Here is a 25,496-nt window from a genome sequence, read left to right as displayed (position 1 = left end):
TTAGAACAAAATCAGGACTCTGCCTGCTCTGAACACACAAGAAAGGGCTTATTTGCCCACTGACAAATGTCTACCTCTGAGTTAGTCATCCAGAGACCCCTCACAATGTGTGCAGAAAACCAGGTCCCCCCAGTGACATCAACCACACTTCCCTCTGCTCACTGATGGCCTGTTCACATGGAGACATCCAAAGTTTTGGCAAGTCCCCTCATATTCACAGACGTTAGCCTTAAACCTGGCTGTATGACATACCACAATGAGATGACTTCTTGCTAGGCCCCTATAAAGTACTCATTAACACTACAGGCCTAATTCTATATGGATTTTCAAATAAATGGACAGTCACAGGAATTCTTTACAACTGTTATATAAGTCCAGAGCTTGAAAAACATCTGAGCAAATTTGGCAAATTTGAGGGGGGAAGACAACTCATGACTTTCAATACAGCCCTAACTGCAATTTCAGGGATGTCATTTCCAACTAAAACTCCCCAAAGATGTCTGTGGTGAGACTCCTCAATGAATAACCTGGTTTCTTGTATGCGTATATTCCTCAGAGAATAAAGCTTTAAATATCAGTTGAGTAAATAAGATGGTAGACCACCTCCACAGACAAATTCAGAACAGAGCTGAATTTGTAGTTTGGTGAATCTTGTCTAAAGAATCTAAACAGCATCCTAGTCACATATGTAATGTTCTTGTTAAATTCTACAGACTCATTAAAGGTATCAGGAAAGAACAAGAAATGTCTTCAATGAATATGAGAACTCAAATACCTCTTTGTGGCACACTTAAGGAGCTTATGAGGATGCACCTTCTTATGTTTTAGGAGTAACATGAGCACCTACTCCAATAACAATGTGAGAATCAAATATGCAAAGGAGAAGATGGGCAATACAGATACAGTGCAAGTAACAGAACTCTCTTCTGTAAAGTATGCTGTATGGATATTTGACCCATTTGGTTGCTCGAATGCTGGTTGTTCAAATGCGAACTTTTAGCTCACAAGCAAACACTATGCAGTAATTTATATGTCTACAGAATACATGTATATATTCTCAAGACTAACAGTTAAGTGTGCATACGAGTATAGGCAAACACTTGCTTAGTTACTATATACAGTGTACTTGACATACAAAGAACAACTGATCTGTTTCTGCATTCTGAGTTAAGGATAACTGCCTTATAACTGGCAAACCTGACTTCAGCAGGTCAGAATAATAGTCAGACTGAGAACAACTCACCAGGTTGGGGCTCAAAATCTTTCAAGTTCACTTCATACTCATCTTCATTGAGATATTGGTGTCGGCCCATCATTACAATTGCAAATTTAAACTATGAAAAGGAAGAAAAATGTTAAGATACTGTACTAAAATAAAGCCTCTAAGTCTAACTTCACAGCATAAAACACAGCTGGTTATGAGTAGTATTCTTCAGGGGCTGATACCAAAGTCAATCCTGTTTAAGATCTTCATCAACTACGTAGACAGCAGGATAAAATGAACAGTCAGAAAATCTTGAGACTGCATCTGGAATACTGTGTCCAGGTTCAGGCCCTCTAATGAAATGAGTTGGAAACAAACTGCAGCGGTTCCAGCAAAGGCCAGTAAGACAGTTAGCGGGCTGTAGCACGAGGCATAGAAGCAGCTAAGGGAAACATTTATTTAGCTCAGAGAACAAAAGGCTAACAGGAACATCCAGTCTTCCACCAACTGAAGGGTGATACAGTGAAGACTAAGGCAGACTTTTCCAAGAGGTGCACAGCAAAAGGACCAGAGGCTACTATCACAAGCTGCAAAAATGACAAATTCTGATAATTCTGATCTCAAATAAGAAAAAGACCTTCACAATGACAGTGATATAGCTCTAAAATAACTGCTCAGAACATGGCAGAATACCCACTCTTGGGAATATTTAAATTGCAACTAGGTAAAATCCTAAGCAACCTGACTTAACTTTAAGCTAGCTCTACTCTGAGCAGAAAACTAAAGTGCGTGGCCTCTTGAGCTTCTGTACTATCCAAAGTTTTTCTAGGTTGTTCAGCTATTTTGCTGAGTATCTCCTTTTACACAGTACTAGTCCTACACGTTCTGCCTAATTATTCTCAGAAAGGTCATTAGGGCAAGCAACTGTTCTACTGATCAACATCTACACTTATCCCTAATTTACAGTTTTCCAACTTTTTGAAATAAACTTAGAGTCTGCAATCAGCAATAAAACTTCTTCCAACTTGCAATTACCTTTTCAAATTCTTTTTCTTGTATGTCCAGCATTGTCTGAATCCGCTTCATAACTTCTCTGAAGTGTTCACCCTAATGATTACAAGATTTTTAACGTCAAAAAACAAAAGGGGTGCCGTAAATATGTCCTACTTCAAGCTACATCAGAATACATTGCCTATCTTAATCTCTCAGTTATTACCAAAATTACTGAAGTGTCAACACTACTACAATAGAGTACATACAATGTACAACTTTCTATAAACTCGGCATCTGCAAGTCTTATCAATTCATCTTCATGCAATCTATCCCATAAATTGACTTGCTCAATATATACAAATCAGGTTAAAGTTAAGAAACAAAGTTAGAAAATTAGCTGCAAAATAGGGATTTAAAGAATGTACGTATTACTATTTTTAAGTGATCTTTCCTAAGCATATTGCTTCTTCAAACCTCTACAGCTGTGATGCTTCCCCTCAACTGGTAAATTTTATAGTATTTTTCTGCATGTTGTGTATATAAGCTGCTTGAAATATAATACCAGACAGTGTTAACTTAAAGATCAATAGAGCTATCTTAGGGAAATGCAGTCTCCACCAAAAATTAACACAAAGATTTTACTCTACATTGGTCAAAAATATGGAAATATGGTAAAATGACACAAAGATTCAGAGATTCATTTCTCACTCCAAAACTTTTACGAAACTATGTAATTTTCATATAAACTAGCAAACAAACAGAAAAATTATTTAAAAGCACAAGTGCTAACTGCCTTCACAAAAACACTTTCCTATTGAAAGAAATAGTGTGACACTTGGTTAGAGTAGCAACACATAAAAATTTAATATAAATTAAACTTTCAAAATTAGCTTTCATTCTTTTATTAAATTCCAGCTCTGGAAGATAAGCATACAAAATTATTAAAGTTATGAAATAAATTATAAAATGCAGTCATCTTAGAAAATGTTCAAGAAAGCAACCTCACTAATTTGTCATAATCATTTGTCTCAATAAGAAGCCAAACAACATTGGCTTCACCACTTCTGCCACTAAGTTTACATCAGAATTGCTAACACAGTATTAGAAATCAGATTCTACTTTTATTTTAATATTACATATACAGCATGTCAATCACCAGCTTGATGTTCACGACCTAAAAAGGCTCACTGAAACACTGAACAATCTGTACGCGCAAAGGAGAATCAAGACAGTAAGGGATTTAACCACAAAAAATCATGTAGGAGGCAGAATTCCCCCCCCCCCCCCCCCCCCCTTTTTTAAACAGGAACAAGTTTTACTAACTATTTCTTTTACAGTATTTTAAGAAACATCAGAAAGATTATCGCATAAGGAGAAAAGGGAGGCATATGTACCTGGTGTATCCTCAGCAAGAATGGAATTCCAAATGTCCCAAAAACCTCTTTGTGGAAATGTGCCACTGTGATTAGCATCTCATTTTCTTTATCTATATCTACCTGGTCCAGAGGAATTTCCTAGATACAGACATAAAATTAAGACTGCAATCAGCTAAAGATTCCACTAAAAATCCAACATATTAAGTAACTAAATGCACAATTAATGTATTGTTACTGATGCAAAACAAGTCTATTTAAAAACAATTAAAGACAGACCTTTTTTTGACAGTGTCATCTCCCCACCCCCATTCATCTCTGTCACAACAACGCTCAAGCTTCCCCTATTCAGTAAAATACTCTCTTGGCTTTACTGGATGGCTTTTTTGACATGAAATCTTCCATCATCTGTAGTTATAAAAATATCACAGACCTTCTCTTGTCATCTTTTCATGACAGCTTTACATTGGAAGCTTACTATTTTTTTTTTCTTTTTTTTTTTTTAATTTTTTATCTTTGAGGCAGGTTAACAGATTTGCAAGATGAAATGTTTAGAAAAATCACACTAAGTAACAAGATTTGACTTCAGAAGCTCTAACTTAAAAAGAAAAGGAAGCAGTCCTCTAGAATACGATTCTGCATATCAATGTGGGTTCCAAGCATGAAAATTTGCATGATGAGTCCCCATACAAATCTTGGAATTAATTATTGCTAAGAAGGCAAATGTTCTCAAGACAGGCCCTTGCCAATTGTTCATGTTTTGTTATATAAACATATGTAAAGATTGAAAGAATGGAACCATTACAGGGTAGGAGATGGAACACAGATTTTAGAAGGATCATTTTTAAAATATATATGTATAATCATGTATTCTTGCTTGCTGCAAGTTATCACAGTATTTGAAAAACAGAATCTAGGAAAAGACAATAACCACTTGAGATAATTTCTTCTTTCAAAGTTTTAAAGTTTTTTAAAGAAAGTATTTACCTCTATTCGAAACGTTCGACTTGTTGCAGGTGACAAACACTCTAACAGCTCGTCTTCCTGATGGACACCAATTATTTTGTAACTTACAATTTCTAGCAGCCTTAAAAACACATGAACAGAAAAAAAGCATTAAAAGGGCAGGGATGAAGGGTGGTGAGGAAAAGACAAAAAACAATGCAACATTAGTTTCTCAAACCTTAAGAAGAATTAGTATAGTCAGAATGTAAACAGATACTAGGATTGAATTTTCAATTTTAGCAGTGCAAGGGTTTTAATTATTTTTAAACTCTCTTTAAATGACCTCACTTTTCTCTCCTGAAAAGTGAACAGCATGAATTGGAAACAATTATTAAATTGTGAATTAATAGTTGAGATTGATGAATCTTAAGCATCTCAAGAATTGATTTTTTATTTCATGAACTTAAATAGCTATGTAAGATTCCTATTTGTATTTAATAATAATTCTCTTAAATGGGACTCCTGAATCTTTCAATTTTTTAACACAATATTAGACTTCATTACCTAATAATAGTTTTCACAGTATTTTAAGTTCTATGGATACTTTTCTACATATAATCACATAGAGGAAATACAAAATCTTCCAGCTTTACCTTAATTTCCCTGAACCTTTTTCAGAGAGTTCTACAACTTTTTTACATTCTTCTAACAGGTCCCGCACACACCCATGCTTATCTGGATATACTGTTATTTCCTAGGTGGTATTTAGAACAGAAAAGTGATTAGAAAACCTGAAAATGTAAACAACCATATTAAAGCACAGAAAACACTGGATTTTTCATCAAAAATCCATATTTAAAACATAAAAGTTACTGAAGTGAACAACTGCTTCAATTATTATTATTATTATTATTGTTGTTAAGAACTGACATTGTTTTCTATAAAGTGCATCTCTGTTCTAACTTGGTGTTCTTCAGAGGCAGCAGAATGTACGAACTGAACCATAATCACAGCCATACCAACTTCTACAAAGAAATTATAACAAATAACAGCCAACCTCACTCACCTCTTCCCTAAACTGGCTATTTAGCCATATGCATTTAAAACTTCTTCTGTTTTCAAAGTCAGTTATTTTCATTTTGAGCTTAAAGAAGAAAAGAGAAACACTTTAGGCATACTTTGTACAGGGCAATTTTTTATTATTATTCACACTAACAAAAACAAAAAACTCTTACCTGTTGATAGTAAAGTTTTTTAGGTTGCCTAGGCTTGAAGAACTGCAGAAGATCTCTTAAAGTACCTTCATAATTATGCCTAAGAGGATTGCCAGGGCCATCCCTATAACTACAGAAGAAAAAGAGAAAAACAAACATCTCTTTACAATCCATTGCTGCTCAGTAAATCAAAGTACCAAGAACATTTTTATTCCTGGCTACTAGTTTCATGTAATTGCTAGTACAGGCTAAGCAGCATTATATCCAATGCTTTACTGATTTTTAGAAACAGGCAAGCACAGGGCAACAGAAATACTATTGCTGTACATGTTAACTCACTTGGATGTTTAAGAGTTCACCTTTAATCCTGCAGAGCGGCAGACCTACATTCCTCTGAAACTACTAGTATAGCAGCACTGAAGTCACCTGATTTAGATTGTGAAAGGTTAATTTGTGGGGCCATATGACACAGCAAAATTCCAGAGTGACCGAAGCCCAGTAAACTACAGAGCTATCCATACTGATACAGGCTCCTTGATGAGGAAGGGAGAGACCTGCAGGTTAATGATTCAAGAGCACTCTACATTTACATACATACAAAAAGTTTATACAATCTGTGTGCATGTTATTCCTGCAGCATATACCTATAGCTACTAGTATGCTCTTTTCTGCTGCAGTTGCAGTTTTCTATAGATTCAAATCCAGTTTTACATGACTGTGCCCAAAACCACCACTTCAACCAGAAACAACCCTTTTAGCAGCTCTGTGGGATCACAGTCATTGTACAGGGTCTGGACAGGATGAAGTTATCTTTCCTTATTTGCAGACTTCCAGGAAATAAATAGTAAAAATAAGAGTCAGAAACAAGTAGCTCCTGCATTTAAAGCTTTAACAGCAGCAAAAATCCTGCTTTCACGTATGCACTTATTTCTGGTGTCCTCCATTCTAGACATCTGCATATTCTGAAATAGCACTTCCATTAGTTTAATAAACTTGACCCATACCATAAAGGCTCTGAAACAATTAATCATTTCAGAAATTTTAATTAAACAACAATTCTTTAAAATGCTTTTTTTTTTTTTTTTAAATTGTACTTACTACAATTCTTATAAAATGAACAATTCATGGGGTCTCTAGAGCCAGCCACTGTAATAGTTAGTGAATTGTCTATGAAACTTGCTGCGTGTGCTGGAATGTTAACATTATAACGATAAAAAAATTAGTTTACAACATGGAAAAGCTACAAATCAACTGAAACCTACTTATTTTGGGGCTAAGTATTTTAAATAATACTTTAGATGCAGAACACCAAGCTAGAAAATTTGTCTTACCCTTGAGACTTGAAAAACTGTAATAACATTGGATCCGTATTAAGTCTTTGTGCAACTGTCTTTGCAACCTGCAAACAAAAATTTGTTTAAGTTCTGTATTTTTTCAGACAGTTGTGGCACTGCTCTACAGTCATACAACCACAGAATGCTTAAGGTTGGAAGGTACCTCTAGAGGTCATTTGGTCCAACCCCAATCATTCATTATTCTACAAAAATGTCATGCTAGAGAAATAATGGGAGAGACCTATTATGTCTACTTCTCCAAGAAAAGAAGAAACTACTATCGCTAGCTTCTGAACAGGTGACCCAGAGTAAGAAAGAAAGGGAATGGGAGGGGAACATGTCTCTAATTACAATAAATCACTGTCACCAAAGGGCCACAACAATAGCTGTACTCCTCTTGTTTTTCATTATAATATTTTTAGGAAACCTGTATTCTTTGTTCTTTGAAGATTTTCACTGTTCTTTAATTCACTCAAAGGAAATTTGCTTGCTGGGTTATATCACCATGTTGTTCCCATCAATATTTTCATGCCACAGCATGAACTCCAATTAATAATATATATATTATTAATATATATATATATTATTATATATATATATATATATATATATATATATATATATATATATATATATATATATATATATATATATTTTTTTTTAAAGTATTTTCTTCTCAGAAGCATTAGTGGTTTCCTTATATTTTTTTTCTTACCATAATGCAAGAAGTGTACAAGAATGTATCTACTCTTCCCTAAAAATATTTATAACATGCTTTTGAACTAATGCAGAAGTCACTCCCAGCACAAGGAAATAACTGCACAGAAACAAATAGGGTACGTGCCTGAAAGTAGTTCATTCTATTGGATAAAGTAACTACAAAGCCAGGGTCATTGGGGATGGTTTTATCACAGAAAATGACATCCACTCGATGATAGAGGTCTCTGAAGTATTCCTTAGCTGTTGGTAGTTCGCTGTTATCATTTTCTGGATCGTCCCTACAAGAGCAGACAAATGATAATACCATTACACATTACATTGTTATAGATACACGTAGCTAGGGCTCTTAAACAGGTTCTACAGTAAATCATTGACAGTTGAGAAATACAGAAATAAAGTTAAGAAACCTTTTTAAAGCGCCACCACTTGTACACAGTATAATTAATACAGTCAGTAGTGACTCACACCCTTGAGTATTTCTGTGCGGTGCACGAGTCAATGCACTTGCACACTGTGCTCTCTCATTTGGCAATCTGGCAATAGACACTTCCACTCATTTCACAGCAGCATTCTAACAGCGCTCTTCCCTCCCTCTCCACCCTGGCACATTAGTGTGTGTCTTTATTAATGCTGCCAAAACTTTCTGTATACCCCTGTATCAATTGCTTTGCACAGGGGCCAGACGTACAACAGCACTCCTTGAACCACAGAAGCAAAACAACCTGCACAGATGCTGGTTTGGGTCACTACTGACCAGTACCCCTATCTTCTCAGCAGAGAAATAGCACCAGGGTACAAGCTGTGCACTTACCCAAAAGTCAGCAGCCAGCCAAAGGTGCATAACACCAACTGGGTCAACAGGGAATGCGAGTTCCAAGGCATGACATGAGAAATACATTCATCTCACATAATCTGGGGTAAGAGTGCTGAAGATAGACTAGCTGGCTTCCACCCACTGTCAGCCCATGGAGAGAAACAGAGCAACACAGTTGGGTGTGACCATCAGGAGTGAGAGCATTGAAATGCTGATTTATAGACCTGACAAGCTTAGGAAAGATCCCTTTAATGTATAAAGAAGCAGGAGTTCTCCTGTTGCCTTAGAGAAAACTCCAGTCGAAGCACCAGTACACCCAAGAGTTGCATACACTCAGGCAAACTGGGAGCATCTCATCACCGCAGACCAATATGGAACTTAAAGTGAGCATGAATAAAAGGAAAAATGGAGAGGAGTTCAGTTCTAAGTTGAAAGGAGCTCCAAGTCAAGAGCCTTGTACAGCACTGGTGGTACAGAACCCAAGGTCTGAAATTCTGGTAGGCTCTTCACTGTTTGGGTTACAGTGGCTCCAAGTAAAAAGCTGCAGAATGCAGAAGTAATGCTGAACCACACACTCTTTGGTAATAGTGAGACATATTTCAGTATTTATGAGCATTAGTTTTCTAAACTAGGATGAATTTCCTTAAATTATGTGAAGTTATAATTAAAAAGCTATCAATATTTTTTTTTAATTTCCCCTTTGAATGAACAAGTGAGAACTGCTGAGAATGTCTACTGCTGGAAAACTGTACTTTTCTCCTGTTAGAGCACTAAATTAAAGGAAGTTCTGTTTTCAAAGTGAACCAGGTGATTTAATTGCAATCATAAGCCTGCCCCTTAAAATACATACTTCTGAAACACTATGATGTCACCATCCATGAGTTCATCAAGAGCTTTATCAAGAGATACATCATAGTCTTGAATCCTTTCTGTTAAATTGGGTTTAACTTCCTGCAACAAAAAAACAAAAACTGTTTATCACACAGAATAAACAAGAGACAAAAATAAAAGTCACAATAGTAAACGTAATCAGACAAGATAAAAGGTATCTTCTTTCAACTGAAAGAAGTGTGCGTGTATACTTTTTTTTTTATTAAATGCAATCTTAGGTAAGGTTCACAGCCACCTCATTATTATGGATGAAAATGCTTATTTTACCAATACTTTACCTTAGGATTCTCACTCAAGTTATCTTAAAGTATTTTACCATTCAGTATTATTATACCACTGAAATTTCGTAAATTTCAGATTAATTTTCTACTCATGCAGCTTCCAGAAAGACTGGAGAATACTAAGTATGCTTACTAATTTTAATAATACAGTATTTTTGGAAAGGAACACACACAAAAAAGACAACAAAGCCCAAACAAATGTTTATATTATAAAATTATGTATATACATATTATTTTTACTTGTAGGATAACCTCCTGAGATAAAAGCACCTGCCTATAACTAGAAACAAATGCAACTCTGACCCGTAAAGGAGTAAAAATCTTTTACGTATTGTAAGATGCATGTGATTTTTGAAAAGAAATACATACAGCAGTACCTGACAGGTCTGCTTTATAGCATGGAACTGCATGTGTGCCCCTGGAACCACCAGAGAGAACAGCAGGACAGCTAACAAAATACAAAAAACAGTTCCTTGTTCTTACTATAATAAGAACTTTGCCTTGGCAAGATCTGTACCTTCGGTACTCAATAAATACAGCAGTTGCAAAGATTTGTTAACATATTTCTATTACAGAAATAGTAAAGTATTTTGTCTGCTGACTTTGAACTTGTGGAAGGAAGGAAGAAGATGCAACATTTTCTCAACTCATCCGTCTAAGGGGCACTGAAAATACAACGGCCAATAATGTTGGCATCATAGCTCCTCTAACACTGAGATTTGGAGGATATGCACAGATTTAGTATTAGCAAAGTTGTACATGTAGGAGTTTGTGTAGAGATTTTTGTTGTTGTTGTGGTTTTTAAAGCCTCAGACTTCTAGTTTTCTAATTTTAAATCTGTTCCAAAGTTCACAATCTGCTGATACTCTCTTGCAGCACTGTAGACCTCAAAACTACTAGTTAGAGTACTTATGACTTATAAATTATTGCTTTTTTTTTTTTTTAACCAATGAAACTTTTTTTTTCCCCACCCTCTAGCTACAGAATGTAAGGGACAAAAATGGTAAATCATAATACTTTACCACTTTACTTGATCAAGTCAAAATATTCATCCCTTCAGTTCTCAGGAAAAATGTATTGGTTTGACAGAACCTTGTTAACAGATTCATGCCTCACAGTGTATTATAACATACGTGTACATTATTAGTCGCTTTTATGCACCTTTTAAATATTGAGCTTCAATTTTCAAGTAGTGTTTCACCATTTGGTTTCTTTTAGATTGACCGGTTTCTTTTAAAGAGTTGGGAACATTAGTAATGTACTTCAGTATATAAGATAACACAGTGAAACAGATGTGCAATATCAGAAGTTCAGAAATGTGCATTTTGATTCATGGAATAATTTTCATTTGAAGGAACCACTGAAGGCCTTTAGCTAAACCTCCTACTATAAGCAGAGATAACTTCCAGTTTAGAGCCGTTTGCTCAAGGCCTCATTCCTTCAGGTGCTGGAAATGTCCCAGATTGCAACTCCACAAACTCTCCTGATGCAAGTGTTCCCTTCTGTGTGAATGACTGGATTTATGAGTGACAGAACTGTGTCTAACTGTGTTGTACACAAAAACATTAGGTCACAATTGCCATGCTAAGCTTTGCATCTCAACCTACTTGGTTATTTCTTTGTTATTATCCATAATTTAGAACATTATCAAACAGTGGTCCATCCTTAAGAAAAAGACCCCAAAATTTGCTACCGGTACAGCAATAATGATTTTTACAATAAACAAGTCTATTGATCCAAACCTCATAGAGGATAAGGTTAGTTTCTTGTGGAAATCCTGCTCTCTCACACATAACTGGAAGCAAGTCACCTAGTGAAAAAGAAAAGGAGTGTGAAATGCATTGCACTGTAACTGCTTGCAAGACCTATCTGTGAAATAACAGAGAATCTATTTTCTTTTGTTCTGGTTAAATAGTTTTAAAATGCCTTTCTAAGGAATGGAACCTTCTAGGCTAAAGCTGCCCATATTCAAATTTAACCCGGAGAGAGATTTTAAGGTTTCTTTCCACTTCATCTGCACAACAACAAAAAAAAATGTGCAAGGCCATCCAAGATCAAGGAAATTAAATTACAGTGTTCCTTCTTCAGAGATGGATTTTTATTTTTTTTTTGAAATCACATGGATAAAATGCAAAAACATGAAGCATTGTACAAATCAACAGAGGGAGATATTCAAAATGACAATGTATCTTAACTTGGTGGCCACTTGTTGAATTCTTTAAACGGATCCATATGAAAACCAAGGCTCACAGCTAAGTAAACCCAAGCAGCTATTCTCAGGCTACCATTGTGAAAATGAGTACAAGAGTACTCAAATTGCATACGACTATTTTAAGAGTGATTGCAAAGGTCCATTCAGCAAAATAACCTGAAATAAAAGAAAAAAACTGGGGAGCAATATCATATCACAAAACTATACAGTAAGTCTGAAACAACTTTTTATGTTCAGCAACACCTGAAGAATACTGTTAAACTAAAAAAAAAAAAAAAAAAAATCCTGCCAGCCAATGCTGCATTAAGGCAAAACTGTCAGCCTTGCAGAAAGTTTGTTTCACTGACAACATGGGAAAGAAAACCGTACCAGAGAACCAGCATGGTGTTGGAAGAAATCAAAATTCTACTCTGCGGCCTACATTTGGCTTCAATAAAACAACTAATTATTAAAAATAAATTAAGATATACAATCCATCGTCTCTAAAATTTTTCAATTATAATAATGAATTTGAATTTTAGAACTCACGTATTTTACAGGATATAGGTGTGTAGATATGTCCACAATAATTCAAACTCCGAGTCTTCGGATCATACATTTTCAGGAACAACATTACATCATCTAGAAATTAAGACAAGATTTTTTTTTTTTTCCTAAGGAATATTTGACTAGGTTTGGAAATAGTCACCCAGGTACTTTTCTTTAAACAGCAAAGTGTGTCTTTCCTTTATTCATTTAATTAATGCCTTTAAAATATTCTTAAATACTGAATTTATAAAAATCTATCTGCATTTATGAAAAATTATTCAGTGATTCTAAAAGCATTTGAAACACACCTTGCACTTAAAGAAGAAACAAAGAAAAAAAAGCACAAGACAAACTAATTTCAGCACTGTAGTTTGTTGGGTACATCATTGACATCATTGAAAAACACAAGTACACAAGGTTTCCTGACATAATATCCAAAGTATTTTGCATTTACTCGAGTTTTAGCATATATGCTTACGATCTTTATCGAACTTGGGTAATGTTGCTCCAGTAGCAGCCATCTCTGGATCTACTGTTTCCAAAAATATTGTCCATGGATTTTCATTGTCACTGAGCTCAATCATCTATGTAGATGTGGAAGAAGAAAAAAGTCTCTAGAGAATGTAATATAAACTAATATCTTCATTTTCATCAGATAGTAGAACTTTCTGACATACTTTATGAGAGATTTTTTTTCTTTTAGCTGCACTAGTGACAGAAAGTTTATGAGAAGAGAAACAATAACAGAAAAAAATTAAAGAGTTTTAATGAAGCACAAACAATAGGTTTTACTTAAAATGGACCTATTTCTTTTTCATTTAAAAGTATACCTACAGTCATCTCTATTATAGCAAGAAAATTACTTCACTCTATAAAAATAGAGGACAGTGAAACCAATCCCTTTCTTGTGGCATTTAAGCACAATGTTTTACATCTTAAGTGATACATTTCGTTAAATCCATTGCTTCTGCCCAAATAATAGAAGACTAAAAAGACATTTATGTTTAAAATCTAGGATATAAACCATGATCATGTCTTTTCTTCATGGAAGTATTATGCACCACGATCCCCCTTTCCACCTCAATCAACCCAAATTGATTGAAAAAATAGCCCAAATCTTCTCAAATATGAACCTTTACCAGACAAAGGCTAAATTAAAACACTTAAAAATCTGACGTCCCAAAGTTAGAATCTGAAATCCAAGAATCATGGACAACATACATGTTACTTATCAATGAATACTTACTGTTTTATTGCCATCTGCTTCATTATCTAACATTGCAGGTCTTTTCGTTCCATTACTTCTTGCTTGCATTGGCCATAATCTGATCTGATCCTGTGGAAATCCCTGAAATAAATAAAAGTTGTGACAGGAAACAAAAACGATTAAGATATTTTTATTAAACCAAACAGAACTTCTATTTTAAAAGGTCTAAACTATGACTGCTGCTAATACCTGGAGAAGATAAAAACTAACATATCATAATATACTAAAATAGATAGCCAGCCACAGAAAGCTTACCATTGTTTGAGAGAGGTTTTGAACAAATTCCGTAAGCGTGGAGTTTTTTAATACTTTGAAAACAGTATACTTCACTTTTTCTTCATCGTACATATCATTGCCTTGGTGGCCACAGAACTGATCCTCTGCTACTATCTGAAAAATTACATTTATAGGTTACTATTTATATTACTCAGCTCCACAATACAGTATTTTCTTTTGATGCTTTCCTATGCAGTGTCATTGACTCTATTGTTGGCATCACATTGCTGACACTATTTGTGTTCTCATGAAGAAAATTTGAAAGCATACAGATTACAATGGAATTTAAAAATTGTGAATCAAATCAGTGTAAGTAATTAATGTACAAATCCTGAACAATAAGACACCAGTTGCACTTAGATCCCAATCTTGGAAACATGTACATGTTCTAAAAATTCTAAAAAATGTTGGCGCTTAAAAAAAGGCTTATTTTTATTTTGTGTAATGCACAGAGGATGGCCTAAAACATTCCCTGCATCTGCTACAGCTCCCATGTATTCTTTTTTAACAGAGAAAGTCCACACAACTCTGCTAATCTCTCCACTGGAAATAGCTCTAGTGTAAATGTAGTGTGGAACAAGCCAACCTTTACCAATAGCTCTACATGAGAACTCTAGAAAGAACATGCAAAGAAACATGGAGGCAAATGGAAAATGGGTTTTATTTTCTTCTGCCAGATGGGCTCTGGAAAGAGCCATAAACAGGGTTCCTTAAGGCAATTCATAACAATCTAGTCCATCTGGCTTTTCCAAAGAGATAATTGCAAATATAAGCACTCTCTCCTTCTGCTTCTACTTGATGAGCTCAGTTTGGCAGAAGTCCAGCCTTGATGCCTATGGCAAGATACATTCTAATTTTAGAAAATAATTCCTGAAGGAGATAAAAGTGCAGTGGCAGGGCAGCCATTTAAAATAACCTACTCATTTTCCTTTCACCTGAACTTACTATTTTTCCTTGCAAGTAACTTTTCACGGCCTTCTAGAGAAAACATAAGTGCCTGTAACATGCTTTGATTTCCCAGCACTGTACAATTTGTTTCATCAGTACTCAGTGCACATGTAAATATACTTACAGGCACTGAAATTATTTCAGTTCAAATGCTACTTCCAACACATATTCAAGAGTTGTCTTAGGTTTGCCTTAGGAGGCTCAATATTCTGAATTTATTTGGAAGACAATTGCAACTTGATCTATTTCAAAAGCTGACCTGCACTTGCATGTAGAGATGAGCTTCCTGCCTCTCCTTCCTCTTCTGAGCCTCTATTCTTTTCTCTTCTTGTAGCCTTTCTACAAGTTGCTGAGGAATATCGTGGTCCGTGACAGGCTGCAAAACTTCACCTACAAGACAAATTTTGTGATGTCATTCTGAAGTTTACATCAAACAGGGTTTTCATGCACAATTGACTTTTCTCTGAAGAAAAAAAAAAAAAATCTGCCTTTTTCATCTTTTAATTAAAAACATCATTTGACATCATCATGTTTTGGCAAAATAAGTATTTTCTATCCTGAGCCAAAATGCATGATTTCCATGAAATATGTATCACAGACTTCTGAATTAGATAGTCACTTCAGGATTAAAAAAATTTACCACCACCTGATTGTTTTTAATATACATATATCTACATATTTATAATGGATTGGATTTAATTTCCATGAGTCACTGATTTTTCATCCTATAAAACAATTAAGGCTAAAGCACTCTGCTGATACACAGTCTTGTCTCACTGTGCTAAGACAAGATGCCGGAGGATGAGAACACACTTTCCAGAAGTGAGAGAAAGTCTGGTCGATCCTCACAGAATCTATAGATGCCATCTATAACTAATGGAGCCCCTTTGTATAAGAAGGCTGTCAACAATTCAGAAATCAAATATATATCTAAATCCCTCTACCCTATCTAATTTGGAACACACACAGGGTATACATACTTAATTTTGATTCCCTGATGTAAACCAACATGTACGCATTAGTACAGTGTCGTACAGATAAGTCATCATCATGGCCTCCGTAGTTGTGTTCAATCGCTTCTTCCTTTGTACATCTTGATACAACATCATCATCAAATTTACACCACTAGAGAGAAAATTTTACATAAATATAACGTTTTACACAAAAACATGTTCTTGAATGATAAATTAATCCTATTTCTGGCATGCCTTTCAGTTCCAAGTAATTAAAATTTCTCTTCAAGCATCATGAGTTTAGAAAATTCTACAGTTCACTGTAATTTGTGCTACCTGCTATCTGCACTCAGCATAAGGGAGGCCATAAGTACCTCCGACTCATCTGAAAATCTTACACCGAATATCAAAAGCTTTTAGCCAGATAATTATACAAAGAATTCATCTCAAGACTATTCCTGAAGTATTTCACATTTCTATATGAAGTTCAGATAGCTGGCCTTATTTTTATTAAATAACACAATGCAATGATGCACCAAATACCTGGTAATTATTTGTAAATTTGAAATAGTTTACAGGAAATTTTAAATAAAACCAATAAAACTGATTAATAGTTAAAGACAAATAGAAACAAGTTCACAGTAAAACCTGACTGCTCATTTTACTGTGAACAGTCACAGACACAAAAAACCAGTAAGCTCAAGGGAAGAGGCACCTGACCCATAAACATCTAATCTGATCAAGTCATCTAAACCTGTAACAGTTGGACATGCAAAGACACTGAATTTCTGAGTCACAGAAACATTAGGAAGACTCGTATTTGCTTCAGCATGAAGTCTGAGAAATGCTGGATAAAATTTGCTCACTGTAGAAATTCAACACACAGACAGAAGACTGAAGGGCTTCCCTTAGTCTTTTGCCAAAAGCCAACAGCAAATATGAAGGTGCTCTCTTAATAAGGCAAGTGATGCCTCCAAATGCAAGCTTCTCCCCTAAAGAGCAAAAGAAAACTAGACATGAGGGCTGCTGCTTTGTCTTTGTAAATCCAAAGCAAGTTTCCCAAATATGTTAGAATAGAAACAACAATGACAAGTATCAACCTACAAACTACATCAGAGACTTGACTTCACTAACTGACCATGCCAGTACTCTCTTCTGTTAGAGAAAGAAGAGCTGCAAAGTTTCTTCCCATTATGAAAACTGCAAGTATCTATTTACATCACACAAATACATTTAGTTGGTTTTGAATACTCACTTTGCCATCACCCTTTGGATTTAAGTAAACAACATAATGTCCACCATGGTTATCTCCACTGTGTACTAGAACTGCATGAAGAATGTAATTTGCAGGATCTTTAGGATCTGTTTTTTGCAAAAATTCATCTAGTGGCAACTGTTCAGGGAACTCAAACCTAATTTTGAAGAAGAAAAAAACTACATTAAAAAACTACATTTGTTTGCATTATGTTTAAAACAACAGCTACAAATGGCAATTACAGTTCTGAATGACAAATTCAACACTTTAACATTCAATTCGGGGACCTCTAACATATGCCTGTACAACACACCTCCCCCTTGGAACTGATTCAAAAATAGGATTTTGCCCTTTTTAATTATTATTTATTATTATTATTGTTTACAAAAATACATCAGCTGGTCTAAATTCTACATCCAAAGCTAAAAGCACACGAAGAAAAATGCACCAAAAAATCCACCCCAAACTCACCTATCATTTATCTTGATGTTCTGGTCAGTCTGAGGATCATACATAAATCTCATGAGCTGTAGGTGTAATACTGGTGGCAATGTGAGAAACTTCACACCCTTCTCTGCCTCCTAGACATTTTAAAGGAAACAGAGGGTCGAAATTGTAAGATTTTTAGCAATTTGACATACCTGCCTGCTGAAGATATTTTTCTTTAAACTTTTATTTTATAGACTTGACACCATAATGTGCAAAGAATAGTTAACTTCCACCCCAGTTTTGAACCATCTGAATGCTGCAGTCCTCCCATGAGCTCCTCCAGTAACATCATACAAGAAAACATTTCATTTAAATTTAGGTCATTCATGAAGCACATGTGAACATAGCACTACGTTACGAGCAACTCAGGTATAAATGAAATTAAAAAAGAATACTGAGGCAAAATCTCATTTCTGATCAATTCTGAATTTCGTGTCCACTGTATCCTGACAACAAATATTTCACTATTATGCTGCTTTCTGAGAACACCTAAGAATATATACCACATTACTGACAGAAACTGCTATAGGGAAGCTGCGAAAATAAGCTCTAGTAGAAAAAGAAAAATTGTAAAAGGACTACTACTCCCTACAGTGAATGTTGCAAAAGTACAACTGAAAAGCTCAGAAATGTGCACATGAACAGTCAAAATTCCACAGGTGCACTTGATGATGATATAGAAATTGCCTCTCTAAAGTAACTTTCAGAACTATGCTTTTTTGTTTGTTTGTTTGTTTTGTTTTACTAGACACAGAAAACTGGGCCACTCTTAGAGGAAGGATTTGAATAATTTCTCAGTCTTGAAAATCAATAGAGAATTTAACAGTAAAATCATTCTAGTCACTAAAACTGTTACAGGTACAAAACCAAAATTCACTGCTGAATAGACTTTTAAAATCTAAGCTCTGTTTTGAGAAGTCTAACAGCAATTTAGAGAAGCTATGTACAAGCTTGCCTGAAGAGAAAAATGGCTAAGATCAGTTGATACAACCTAGAATGTAAGTATCAGTAGCAAAGTTTTTTGGCCACTGTAGCTTTGTTTTATCAAGGACACAAAAATAAAATTTAAAAAACAAATTAAAAGAAGAAAAATACCTGCAAGCCATGTTCTCCTGCATCATACTTGTTATCACCATCCAACTGTTCCACTGCAACATAGTCAATGAAGGACTCAAAAACTAAATGAAAAAGATTGGGAATAATATGGAAAGAGGAAGAAAAAAATAAGTTTACTCTAGCTAAGGGCTTAACAATATATTTATCAAATAACATTTTAAGACACTAGAAGTTGTACTTGAGTATTTGTCTTTATAAAAATAAAGTTTTACATTGTTCAAGAATATCAAGAAACACACCAAAATTGGAGGGGTATAAAATTTCAAGATTTTAAAATCAGTTAGAACTGCCTGACAAACGTATTCTCTCTACAACTGTTAAGTAGCAAACTAGATAATTTTGTTTGCTTGAGTCTTACACATCCTTTTTCATGTCTTGTATGCCAAATACTTGGTGACCACTGATAAATGATCAATGTTACACTATTCTGATTAGTTTATTCTTTTTTTTTTTCTTATTGCTATGGTCAGGCCTAACTATGAACCTATTACCCACAAGTTCATCTCCATATATAAATTATAACCTACAGCGATAACGCTACTGTTATTAACACGTCACTGATGCACTTCCATGACACTAGTAAAACCTCTAAATTCAAAGAGTTTCATGAAAATATCTCAGAGAATTAGGCAGGAAGGAACAGTGAAGTGAAACGGGAGAAAGGGAAAAAGGGTAACATAAGCAAAGACATTTTCTACAGAAAATGTTTTCAACGAGCTGTCAAAAAGTAAGACCCATTCCTCTGAAATTAAAACAAGGATCTTTCAAAGTGCTGAGCACCATCCAATCCATTTGAAATCAGCAGGCACTAAACAAACAGGTATTAAACCCATCTGGTAACAACAAAACAGAACAAAACAAACAGCCCAACATGTTGAAGTGTCTGTTTGGTGCATATCACAACGCATCACTTACTATTTTTCTTTCCCTTTATACTTAGTTGGATGTCATAATAATCTTCTATTCGTTCAGATCGGTAGTCTACATGTTTACATTGGATATAAGACTGTAAACAAAAACAAACACCACAGAATTTCAATGTACGCAAATAACAGAGTTAATTTTAAAAAGTACTAACAGATTAAATACATACCACCATCTTCCCTCTGAACAATTTAGGAATAGTGCCTTCTACACACGTGCCTTTCATTTTATTTTCCACGTTATCAAGCAGCTGAAAGAAAGATTAGTTTTAACATAGGATAAACATGCACAGTTGCTAAATTCAGTCATCACATACAAATGATTACTATACTGATTAAACTAATTCATTTGCATAAAAATGAAGTTTTAGTCTATTCATACTGGCATCTCCTTTTTTAGTCCTCCAAATTCTCTTCTTTCCCCTAGAAAATGTTTTGAGGGCTACCCCAGCTACCGTCTTTTGGGTTTCGAAAACCTCACAAATTAAGTGATGCACCTGCATATTCAAAGTTGCATTCCTCTCTACAGCAATATAAGGATCACTAGAATAGGTGTGTTCTATTTATTTTCTACCTTCCCTATCCTGCACGAACTCCTCACCCTCAAAAGGTCACAATTAATCCCATTCTTAAAAGAGAGAAATAAACCAAGGCATGTAGACTTAATTTAATCAGTTAAGTGTCACTATTACTAGGAATGTTACTGTATTGTATTATATACACACAATATCAAGAGACAATTCTATGATACATGAGTAAGAAATAGCAAAAACATACCACTCGACATAATTCCTGGACATCATGTTGCATGAAGCTGTCTAAAGTTTCCCACCTTTGTAAGGCAAATCAATAGAAAAATTACTATACCATAAAGAAAATTTATAGCTCAAAAGTAATTTTCATGATTTCTTCTCATACCAGGAATTTAATATATAGCAAGATGTATAGACTAAGATTTAGTACTGCCTGGTGAGCATGCGTTTTAGTTCTACAGCATTTACTTGGCCTACAGCCTGCTTCTAAAGCCATTTTTCCTTTCAGTAAGCCCAGCTGAGAGGAGGAAGGGGCAGTGAACCTGTGGGACATTTTGGTAGCTGCTTTGCACCCACTTGCCTTTTCTTTCTGTGGTCTTGGTAACAGGAAAGCAGCCCATGCCACTGGAAGAGGCCAGGGTCAGGCAGTTGGTAACAGAATTCTTCTAATCTAAAAACTTTTTGCAGTTCACGTCAAAAACTCAAGAGGAGGCCTTGGACCAACTCACTTCTGCCAGAAAAGTTCCCACAACACACTTCCAGCTGCCTCTGTACAGAGCGCCCTTCAGGTGCAGCTAAGCAGTGCTCAGGGCTTATTTGTGCACATCAGAGGAAGCAAATGGACTTATCCTGGCTCCTTTGTACTCATCTGAACAGTTACTCTTGGATTCACAGTAACTGCAAGGATGTAGCCAGCTGCCTGAACACCACCTGTACTGTATGTACATTTGCAAGCAGTTGTGTGAACGGAGGAACAAGTGCAACATAGTCAAAATGCCTCCACAGTAGCCGAAATGGTACACCGCAGCAAAGATGTTCAGTGCTACTACCTTAAATAAAAGGGAAAAAGCATAAAGGAGCTATTCTTAGTTTCACTATGAAATACTTGCTCCTCAAAACTCTTTATATTTAAAAAGCATCCTTGAGTTCAAGTCTCTGACAATTCCTTTTGCAACAGCCATCACTCCCACTATATAAAAAAGGCTATATTTACTGTAGGCTTCAGCTCCTGTGTGAGCCAAAGGTTCAACCCCGGCTCTTGAAGCCAGAAGCACAGGGCTGATCAGGAGCAATACTAACTTTATTTTCCCCTCCCACTCTCTTCTCAGTGACTCATCTGCATTGTCACATTGCAGCATGCTGCTCCCAAAAGCATGCCAAAACAACTGTGTGGGGGTCCCCACTGGAACAAGATCAATGAAGTAACCCATTGGGTAATTAAGAATGGAAAATAGCCTCCTGAATCTCCAAGCCTTAAATGCTTGCCAGCTTGAAGGACAAAAATCAAAGAAAAGGTTACATACTAATATTAGGACTTTTAAAAAGGAGCTCCTGCAGACAGCATCACTTTCTGCTGAAAAAATCCAAACTTATTTAGATTCTACAGAAACTCATAATACCCAATAAATATACACAGCATATAGCTAGGGCTCACAAGGTCAGAACCCTTCCTCTCTGACTTAAAGGAGGAAGAAGAGCAAATCTTCAACCACATTCAGAAGTTCCTTCCCAAGAACAAAGGCAGGCATGAGCACATTTTCAGAAGCTTACTCTCAGATACAAAATTAAGCATGCGCAACACGCTCAGGAAAGATCTCCTCATGCACCTGAGGATGACACAGTTAAGATACTAACTCAAGATGAAGTATTTATGATATCAGCAAATCTTTATAGGACAGCAGGAGTGCTGATAAACTAAGCATACAATGTACCAGTTGGAAGAAGATACCACCAGATAAAGATATAGCACTGAGGTTACCGATTTCATTTTAAAATCACCTCAAAACGTGAAAAGAAAAGGAGAGTAGCTGTAAGGTTACGAGAATTTTATCAGGACAGACCTCTTCTACAAGTTTTAGCAGAAGCTGCAGGATCAGAGACCTCAGAAACGTGACTGTCATGCTCACCACTAGGACAGCTATGTGATCACGTAAGATCATATAATTTAATTTTCTAACTTGTTTTCAAACAAAAACTCCTTTCAATACTATTACAAAGGATTAGTTTATAAATACACATGTCGCAAAATAATGCAAACAATAATCTTTTAGAATAATTTTTAGCTAAAAACCCTCCAAATTCATAGGATGTGCAAAGAGAAAGCTTGTAGAGGTTATGCTAATCTTCATCTTCTCCCAACTTCTGCTCAACCAAAATATCAAACTAGTGTAAAAAACACACAACAACAAAAATATCCTCAACACAGCTATATTGTGTAATTCTGTCTTCCACATATCTGTACATTCTAGATTTAAAATTATACCTCGTAACACTGTCTCACAAGAATTGGTACCAGACCAAAGAAATACTGGGCAACGAACTGGATACTGGGAAAAAATGAAAGTAAAAACCAAGCTTTTAATAGATGCATTATGAAGGAAAAGAGGGTGCAAGAGTAAAGAAAACGCGAAGAAATATTTTTTGTGTGCGCTCTGACACCTTTACTTCACACCACGGGTATTCCTTTTAAGCTTTAAATCACGAAACAGAATATGGGATAAGCGTTTCTGAACTGTGGACAGGCAAAAAGACATGCATCTTTGATGTATAATAACAAAGCATTACAACAGTCATCAGTGCTGAACTAACAATCTGGAAATGCAAGTTACTGTTATTTCCCTAGATTTAAAAACAGAAACAACTCAGACACTAACAATACACAAACTTCAATATTTCAGCGATGTGTTTTGTTCTCAATCCTACTTAGATAAACATGTCACAACTTTCAGGTAACACGAACCCCAATCCCACTACTGATTTGTTTGATGACTGTGTACCTCCCACCAATCTGACTTTTGGATCATCTAGCTTTAGGAACAATTATTACTAAAAACCTATCCAACTAAACTGAAAAACTAGCAGTTAACATACTGTATTAATATTTCTCTGCACCTCTCTAAAAAGTCTAGTTTAAATAAAGCTTTTTTAAATAAATGTTATATGAAAACAAAAAATAATTGAAATTTCTGAAACTTACCCAAAAGATTTTGTTAACTTTTTAGTTCCAACTGGTTTGTCACTATGTTGCAGCTCATAAAACACTCTTTGCAATGCTAGAGGAACACTTTTGGATGAATCATCTCCTTCAGTGGGCATCATGTACACTGCCTGAAAAAGTATTCAGTTCAATTAGTATCTATGGAAAAGTTCATTGCTCATATTGTTGAATACATCCTTTCCTCTTCAGTGACTTACTTCATATAACTCCATTTAATCACTCCAAAAGAGTCTGAAAAAAAATCTTTTACTGTAGTGTAAAAATATTAATTGTCTCGAATCACTCTTCTTAGAGCACAGTGGTTAAAGGGATCTGAACAGACTCCATTCACGGGAACGTTATCTAAATAGTTAAACTCCACCCTAGAAAAGTAAATACACCGAAGCATTCAAAACACATGAACAACTTATCACGCTTTGTATGCCTATGCAATCATCACAGTAGGACCAGATACACCGAACAACACTATAGGATTTTAAAAATAGTATTGCTTTTGTGCTTTAGCTTGGTTCTGTGTGAATACTGCCATCTCCATTGGGGGAAAACAACACATGGAAGTACAAACAGCATCAATCAGGAACACAGAAAGGGTCTACGTGCAAGAGAAGGATGCCAAAGGACGCTCAGATTCTCTGATACATTCCTTCCTACTTAACATCACCAGTGGTAGCAACTGAAGTAAAAGCTCAACAATTCAATTCACTGATTCTACCAAACCAGGAAGGATTGCAAACAAAAGTTACACAACTAGACCAACAGGCCTTCAGAAAGTTTGAACTGGCAGTGAAATGAGATTCATTGAAGAAATTGTACACCAATATATCTAGGGAAAAGTAACAGCAAAGAAAAGGTATTGACTGAGAAATGCTCATTTAAAAATTGTGACTGTAAAAAGAAAACAGAGGCAACTTCGAAAGGAGATAACACTTGAAATAATAGACTCTGATATTAAGTAGTATAAGAGAAACATCCTGTTAAGAAACAGGAATATTGCCAGCTGAGTTTTTGCCTGTGAAACAAGAGAAGCGTACAGCTTTGTGCACGAAGCACTGAACTGGACCTCAGCTCCTCTCACTCCATTTCTGTCAGCCTAGATTTCAGATGTGTTCAGCACATCCACCCTGCGCCTTATGTTCCCTGTGTACAGAACGAGGTTGGTACTTCCAGTGTGTTGCTCAACTGCTGGGGTAAACACATTCGTTGTTAACACAAATGCTCAGTGCAGAGGTAATGGGAGCTACAAGACAGACATTAGATACAGACACGGCTGACAGAAAAATACAACTCAATGTCAAACAAAAAATGCCAAAAAAAGGCAATAAAATATGTTAAGATATTGACTGGCCAGTTAAGATTTAAAAATTTCTGAACGTCCACAATATGAGTTTTCAAACATGCAGAAACAAACACTTGAAGGATGAGAACTCTATGAGACTATCAGCAGACCAACCACAGTAGTAAGATGAAATAAAACAAACTGAAGTTCCTTCGTAACTCTTTACTGAAATACTGATTAGTTTGGCAAGGAAAGCAAACCCCTGACATTTGGATTTTTTAAAAAAAGTTAATTATGCAACAGTAAAGCAATGTGCTAATTCACGTCATTTTATTTCTTTTTGAATTTTATATTTTACTTTCAAAATTTAGCAGTAAACTGAGATAATATAAAGCAAAATCATGACTGAACACTAGTAGCATTTAAATTTACATTTGTAGTTAGTTGTGAACTACATTGTCAAGAGCAATATCTACAGACCTAGAAGGGCAAACACGCTCAGGCCCCTTCCCAGTTGAGTTCCACGTATCTCCAGGAACGGAGACCCACAAGCTCTCCACACATGCTAACATCAAGTTTGACCACCCTGATTGTGAAGCACTGTCAGAATCTTGCAGAATTAACTTAACCTCTCCCCAACCCCAGCTTATGAACCCTTTTATAAGCTGGTTGTCACTGGCCCAAAGAAGAAACAGGAAATACCTGAGTGACCAAGTTTCAAATCCATCTTTCAA

The 25,496-nt window shown here is 35.5% G+C and overlaps 1 protein-coding gene across 1 annotated transcript in view; it reads right to left on the bottom strand.

Annotated features, from left to right (window-relative positions):
* The window catches only part of USP7 (ubiquitin specific peptidase 7), a 72,406-nt gene that overhangs the window by 2,859 nt on the left and 44,051 nt on the right, over positions 1-25,496 (bottom strand). Inside the window, exons 7-30 of the mRNA XM_068699451.1 lie at positions 23,466-23,596; positions 20,514-20,568; positions 19,907-19,987; positions 19,729-19,819; positions 18,793-18,875; positions 17,680-17,789; positions 17,209-17,365; positions 15,981-16,125; positions 15,260-15,390; positions 14,032-14,166; positions 13,756-13,857; positions 12,988-13,093; positions 12,510-12,602; positions 11,512-11,579; positions 9,448-9,548; positions 7,908-8,061; positions 7,061-7,128; positions 5,751-5,859; positions 5,582-5,659; positions 5,169-5,269; positions 4,558-4,657; positions 3,592-3,711; positions 2,240-2,311; positions 1,244-1,334 (exon numbers count right to left, since the gene is read on the bottom strand). Of these exons, the coding sequence (XP_068555552.1) occupies positions 1,244-1,334; positions 2,240-2,311; positions 3,592-3,711; positions 4,558-4,657; positions 5,169-5,269; positions 5,582-5,659; positions 5,751-5,859; positions 7,061-7,128; positions 7,908-8,061; positions 9,448-9,548; positions 11,512-11,579; positions 12,510-12,602; positions 12,988-13,093; positions 13,756-13,857; positions 14,032-14,166; positions 15,260-15,390; positions 15,981-16,125; positions 17,209-17,365; positions 17,680-17,789; positions 18,793-18,875; positions 19,729-19,819; positions 19,907-19,987; positions 20,514-20,568; positions 23,466-23,596 (2,482 nt within the window). The remainder of the gene's footprint in view (positions 1-1,243; positions 1,335-2,239; positions 2,312-3,591; positions 3,712-4,557; positions 4,658-5,168; positions 5,270-5,581; positions 5,660-5,750; positions 5,860-7,060; positions 7,129-7,907; positions 8,062-9,447; positions 9,549-11,511; positions 11,580-12,509; positions 12,603-12,987; positions 13,094-13,755; positions 13,858-14,031; positions 14,167-15,259; positions 15,391-15,980; positions 16,126-17,208; positions 17,366-17,679; positions 17,790-18,792; positions 18,876-19,728; positions 19,820-19,906; positions 19,988-20,513; positions 20,569-23,465; positions 23,597-25,496) is intronic.

Source organism: Anas acuta, chromosome 15, assembly GCF_963932015.1.
Source record: "Anas acuta chromosome 15, bAnaAcu1.1, whole genome shotgun sequence".
Taxonomy (NCBI): Eukaryota; Metazoa; Chordata; class Aves; order Anseriformes; family Anatidae; genus Anas; species Anas acuta.
The sequence above is the reverse complement of the archived record's forward strand: the minus strand, read 5'-3'. Positions and strand labels throughout refer to the sequence as shown.